Source organism: Lygodium microphyllum, chromosome 12 (assembly GCF_053477565.2).
Source record: "Lygodium microphyllum isolate KBCC chromosome 12, Lygodium_microphyllum_v1.1.10, whole genome shotgun sequence".
Taxonomy (NCBI): domain Eukaryota; kingdom Viridiplantae; phylum Streptophyta; class Polypodiopsida; order Schizaeales; family Lygodiaceae; genus Lygodium; species Lygodium microphyllum.
In genome coordinates, this window is record NC_141146.1 from 125,638,223 (window position 1) to 125,644,971 (window position 6,749).

Below are 6,749 nucleotides of genomic sequence, written 5' to 3' on the forward strand. Positions count from 1 at the left end.
ACTTGTTATTACAGCTAGTGCAAGCCATAAGAAAACAACTTGCATGGTTTTGATCTTGTTTCACCATAATGATGTCTTATTGCATTGAATAATGAAAAAAAAGACAAGTTGGGGGGGGGGGGGGGATCGAATGTGCAGAAGCCAATGAGACGAGTCAAGGTATGAGTGAGCTCATTATGAGACATAAAATTTTGCATTGTTAATTGGGGTTGCATTGTTTTGGTTCGGTTGATGGGAATGGTGGGGTGGGGTTTGCCCAAGTATTGAGTATTGGGGTTTGAATGTTAGATGGGGTCTGATGCAACGACATGGGTGCGAGGGACATTACAAACATCGGGGTTGGACGAGTGAAAGGTACACGTCTCCTGGTCAAGAAAACACCGAAGAAGAGTGTGAACTTGTTTACTCTTACCGTTGTTGCGTACCATCATACAATAGCTTTTTTATTAGCTAGCTACCTCTAGCTTTGCAGAGCCTGCTGCTTCCGGAATTTCTCCATCGCACCGTGCCCACCTCTGCCAATTTGTGCATCTGCTGTAACTTTTCTTCTGGCTTGCTTCTCTCTCTCTCTCTCTCTCTCTCTCTCTCTCTCTCCCCATTGCAGCCATCTGCTCACCTCCAAATTGGCGCATTCATCAGAGATACGTCCTCAATTGAAGCTCAGGAACGTCACCGGGGGGCGGGGGGGACGGCGGAACCCTAATTGCCTGTTGCTTGTATAGACATCAAACCTATCTGGAATCGGTCGGAGAGATGGGAATCGCGCTCTCCTAGAAGAAAGGCTTCTTTCTTTGCACAGGATTGAGCTATCTTCAAGCAGTATTGAGCTGTCTTCAAGCAATATTGCTCCTTTTCTTTTGCACAGTGCAGCACACACCTCAGAGCGTCAAATTTACATGAAAGCAAGCACTTGCTTTGAGCAGCATAGTTGAATGGATTTTTGTCCTTTCTCGTTCAAGAAAGCTGGATACCTCCACAGTTTCGCCATAGTAGCCATAGTGTAGATGAGTCTCTGTTGTTCCTTCAGGCGAACATCGCCTCACATTAGCTTGCTCAGGGCGGGCAGCATTCATTCGCATTGCTGCTGAAACACAGATCATCCCGCTCTGGGCGCTCTAGGTTGCAGGCGTGTAAAATCAGCTGATGTACGTTCATGGAGGCCTTTCTAGTATCTCCCTGTCACCTCTAGAAGCTTTTGGCAGGGTTTTCACTGACATTATTTGACATGCTTGCAGAAGGATCTCAGCGGGGCACAGCGATTATCTCGGCTGCATGGGGGGTCTTATGCACTTGTTTGATTTTAATCAGGCATTGGCTGGGAGAAAGCTTGTCACTGAGAAAAAATCAGCAGTAGGTGAGCTTGCATTTTGCAGTTGGCCTGTTCATTCAATGGAGAAAATGTTCTGTAACAACGTTTCAAGATTTTCTATATTGTTGTTTGATGCGACTTATTTGATATCCTATTGATTCTATAATAATTTTTCAGGTCTAGAAACTCCCAGGAACAGCTTGGATGTTGGGGGCAGCATTCTTGAACCTCCAAAACCAAATGCACATAGACATGAAGAAATTCCAGTACGTTTATGAAGCTTACTATCTGCATGAGTGCTAACAGCTCAAAGCGATTGCTTAACTGAGTGACTTATGTTTGGAACTGCAGTATGGTTATGAAAGGCTTAAACCATCAGCAAAAAAGAAATCAAGTGCGATGCCTATTAAAACTCTGATAGCTCATGAGTTGACAAAGGATTCAGAATCCAGCAACCGAGCACCTAGTGTTGTTGCAAGGTTGATGGGATTGGAGGCTCTGCCAAATGATGTAAAGACTTCAGAGAAAGCTTCTCCTTTGCGTAATGAGAAGTCTGTATATAGGCCCCTTGAAAGGCAACGAGGCAATGAGAAACCAGCACACAATGCCAAGTTTTATGGGAATAGAGCCATATCTCCTGTCGCCACAGATAATGTCACTCATCGAAGTCCTCGTACACGGGGAAGTGATCTAGAGGATGATCAAGTAAGCTCTTTGTCACTTTCTTTCCGAAATCATCCCCAAGAGCAGCTACTTCAAGAGTTCAAAAAGGAGTTTGAGGCTCGGCAAAGCCAGAAGAAAGCAGACCAACCCAGAAAGCCAACTAGACTGGATGATTGTGATTCAAAGTCAGGTGATACAAAGGCTCTTGTTCAAGAAAAGCGGCATGAAGCCAAGCTAGCACTGCCTCAGGAGAAAGTGTTTAGCTCAAAAGAACCTGATGCAGAGGACAGGCTTCATGAGTCAAATGAATTTTTGGAGGCGATGGAGTTTTTACAGTCAAATAAAGATTTATTTAGGACATTTCTTCAGAAATCAAACTCCTCTACAGCAAGGAAACTCCATGACATTGAGGTTACCACACTGATCTCACAGCCAAAAGAAGTAGTGAAGCATGGAAGATTGCATCATGATGCATATAGAAGCAATCTGTTTGAAGGAGGGGAACGTTCAGATCCAAGAGCAAGCTACAGAGCCCAGCACTCTACCATAAAACGGCCAGATTCAGATGTTGCAGCAGAGAGGAAGGTCAAGAATGCCTTGATGATGCAATCTTATATAAGGGAAGAATCTTTAAGTTCGCAAGGCCAGGGAAGACTTACTTCTTCCTCTGTTACCAGAGAGGATCAGACTTATAATACTGATCGTCAAACCCCTACCAGAATAGTGGTTTTGAAGCCGAATCCAGGACGAGTACATAATTCCAGAGTCTCACCTCCTAGGCACCCTAGATCTCCCAATGATCTTTTAGTTTCAAAGGAGATTACCCAGAAAGACTCTTCAGATATCTTAGAAAAACTATGGGAGAAGCTTAACGGAAAGTACAAACATGAGAGGCGAAGCCGCCAACTGAAAGATCATTACAGAGATTTTTCAAAAGATCCTAGGGAGGTTGCTCGGGAAATTGCAAGACAAGTAAGGGAAACTGTCACTAGAGAATTATCGGCTGACTCTGAACGCTTTTCAAATAGTCACTCTGCTGAAAGAGATAGAAGCTTTAGAAGGAAGCCTCGATATAATAATAGGAAGGTCCCTGAGTTGGGGGCAGGCAGCACCAATGAGGAAGCCAGCATACATCCAAGAAGGATACATTATGATGGCTACAACAGAGTGGATTCTTTATCTAGCCAATGGGACAAGAGCCTTGACAATGATGTTGGCCATAACTATGAATTGAGGCGAAGGGCTTCTGAAAGGTCCAGATCACTAACCGCTGAACAATCAGGTGACTTGATTACAGAGACACCAAAAGCAGCAGCTTTGAGAAATGGGGTATATTCAGAGGATGTCTGCCAGTTGTCTAGAAAGGGGGTGCACTCAGATGATCGTTGCCAATCTTCTTCAGGTTTGAAGTCTTCACGTAGTTCAAGAGGCTCACGAAGGCATGGTGTGGATGGCTTCAATGTAGCACAGCATTATCAGGAGCTGCTATTGCATGCAGCTGCTGACAAGGATATTGGTGATCCTCCTCTAGAGTCGGAGATACCATTTTCTGTTGCGACTGGTGGTGGTATGAAAGAAAGATCTAGGTCAAAGTCCATGCCCATGCTGGAGACCTCTGCTCATGGCAAGGAGCTTCTATCTAACAATAATGGGGTGCTTTTTGGCCATGCCTTTGAATCAGGCTTGGAGGAAGTTACGGGTGCACCAGCTGTGGATGTGAAGGATCATTTGACAGGTCTAATTATTCCTTTGGACAGGAAAGAATTTGAATCTTATGGCAAAATTACTTCCATAGGTAGAATACCTGCTAATCCTGAAAAAGGTTGTCATGGTCCTGCATGTATAGAGCTATCTGCTCAAGAATCACTCGAAGACATTTCAGTGGCTTACAGTCAGAAAGCGCAGTGCCAAATTGAAGACATTGGACCTGTTCCAGACAATGACTCATCTGTATCTTCGTGTGATAATTCCCCTTTGTTTAGTAATCAAATTCTTGTGGGTGAGTCTGGTAGTGCAAATGGTCACCATTCTGCCTTAAATTCAGCTGCAAGGTTTCAAGTATCTGCAGAAACAGAACGTGACAATGAATGTCATTCTGAACAGCCATCTCTTACTGGTGTAAGTTTTCTTACTTGCTTTTGAGTAGTCTGCAATTATCTTTGCTATTCTGCGTTGATCCATGTACTTGTGCTTTGCCTTCTTAAGCTTCAAGTTTCCAGTCATAGTCCTACTAACAAATTTTTATCTGGTTGAAGATATGACTTGTAGGTTTTTGTTTTTGACTGCAGGATCTTTTATCAAAGGTGACAGTAGCTCAAGAATCATTATCATGCTTGATAGCCGAGGTACCTAGAAGGACTGAGAGTGATTCAAACAAGGAACAGCCTGAACATCCAAGTCCAGTCTCTGTCTTGAGCGTACCTTTCCAAGAAGATTCAGGAATCTCTATGGAATTTAAAGAGATAAGCGCAGATTTGCAAGGTAGTCTTAGTATTAGTGATACAAGTTACTGTGGAAATAAAAGTTCTTATGCCGACTTTTAAGGACCATTTTATCTTATGTGGATCTTGAATGCACATTTTGTGCATATAGTTTAAGTACTCAGAAACTTCAACAGCTTTGTAGACTCTGATTATGACTATTAGTAGTTGTATGATTATAGTCATGAGTACTACCTGTCTGTTGGGATCTGTGCATGTGATCCATTTTCTCAGTCAATTTGTGTTGGAAGAGTTATTTTTGGAATTAGCAGTTGAGAATTTGTCTTATGCTAGATTGTTCGTGATTACATGCAGGATTGCGGATGCAGCTTCGTCTCCTTCGATTTGATGATGATTCAGTGCCAATACATGAACAAGAGGCAAGTCAAGAGAATGGTTGTGTTGGTGGAGAAGAAGGTCCCTTCATGGATCGAAGTCTTGATGATGTTGACACCATGAGTGAGTCAGAACACCCTCATGTGGAGGGGGGTGAATTTGATAGCTCATATGGAGAGGCTGCAGAGATGATGTATGTGAAGGCTGTGCTGTCCGCCTCAGGATTCACTGGAGACAGATTTACTATTTGGACCCGCTGGTTTGCACCAAATCAACCTCTTGATCCCTATCTGTTTCAGCAAGTTGAAGGGTATCTTTCTGGCAAGGGTCCGAGGGACATTCGACTTGATATTAGAACTCAGAAATGCGCACAACTGTTGAATTATTCGATGAGGCACCTGCTCTTTGACTGCATTAACGATGTTTTACTTGAAGTTTTGGGGCCGCATCTTAACTGCCGCCCATGGTCAATCTCACATAACCTCTCAATCATTCCCATACCTTTGAGCAAGGATCTTGTGCAGCTTGTGTGTTCGCGAGTCTATTGTCTTTCCTGTTCACAGTCTGAATCTCAGGATACTTTGGAAAACCTTGTTGCAAAAGATTTAGCCAGAGGAGATCATGGGCTTGATCTTAGCCTTGACACTGAATCAGTTGGGCTTGACGTGGAGCAGATTATTTTAAATGATTTGATTGAGGAGGCTTTGCTGGTTTTGTAAATTGTAGACACAAGTTCAAAGCATCTATACAGATGGCTTTACCAACCAAATTGTTATTCTCCAGCCAATGGCCCACTGTTTTAGCACCCAGCAGTGCTTCCGCTTAGTTCAGACCAGTTTGTGGGTGATTATATTCTCGAGATACCATTTGAGAACCAAATTGTTATTCTCCAGCCAATGGCCCACTGTTTTAGCACCCAGCAGTGCTTCCGCTTAGTTCAGACCAGTTTGTGGGTGATTATATTCTCGAGATACCATTTGAGAATGAAGGTTTCCATTGCATTGCAAGCTGGTCAAATTTGGAAGTGCCCATTTATACCATAATATCATGATTGCAGCTAATCTTATGCATGTCAGCTATGCAGGTCCAAGCCAGACACATAAACCTAGGCAAAGCCACATCTTTTGTCCTAAATCTCATTGGCCCAGCAAAAAAGGGCAGCATTTGTATTGCATCCTTTAGGTGTCGTACTCACTGGCTGTATCCTTCTGTATATAATCTGATGATGCAGCTGGTCTTATATATGCCAGCAATATAGATCCAACAACGAACCCAGGTAATTCTGTGAAGGTACAGCAAGTTACAGCAAGGGGCTTGCACATTTTCCCTTCTGTCAAATATACAGGCCTGTTTGAAAAGGGTCCATTTTACTGAGGAGTATGGATTGCATCTTTCTAGTTCAATCTTTGGGAAGAACCAGACTAGATGTTCTCTGCTGCCCCGGGTTGATGTATATAGTTGTATAGTTTGCCGGTTCTGGGGTTCTTACATAGATGCATGCAGATGCAGGGATTAGTTTGCAGTGCCTGTTTGGATGACACCCATCTGAACATGCGTACCGATGCACATGCCTGCGCATACATAACACACACACACAGGGAAAGCTGGCAACAGAGGTGGCTACATCTAATAAGAAGATTGAGGATGAAGTCAAGGAAATGGCAACCAAAATGCAAGAGGAGCTAGAGAAGGAAACCGAAACAAGGGAGGAGACAGATGAGCAATTGAAGGTATGACAGACTATCTATTCAGTAGCTCATGAAGCTACATTGCACAAGAAGATTGCATTCCATGCACATCTAGGAGGCCTCCTTTATGGGTGCCACGAAGAAACAGAAGAACTAGATGAGGAAGACTGCCAATGATGTTCAAAGTCGTACAAGCTAGAGGCCGGCCGAGTTTGGAGGGAAAACCCCGGAAAGTCACCAAGTATAGACTTAATTATTGACTTTGGAGTTTGG

At 43.4% G+C, this 6,749-nt stretch overlaps 1 protein-coding gene across 1 annotated transcript; it reads left to right on the plus strand.

The window, feature by feature from the left end:
* The first annotated feature begins 408 nt into the window (after positions 1–408).
* LOC148028229 (uncharacterized) lies at positions 409–5,656 on the plus strand. Its single transcript, XM_087690007.1, has 6 exons — positions 409–1,145; positions 1,236–1,354; positions 1,487–1,575; positions 1,661–4,090; positions 4,261–4,453; positions 4,768–5,656. Exons 2-6 carry the CDS (start codon positions 1,273–1,275, stop codon positions 5,505–5,507), a joined length of 3,534 nt encoding a protein of 1,177 aa, XP_087546133.1. The 5' UTR covers positions 409–1,145; positions 1,236–1,272; the 3' UTR covers positions 5,508–5,656.
* Positions 5,657–6,749: the final 1,093 nt, after the last annotated feature.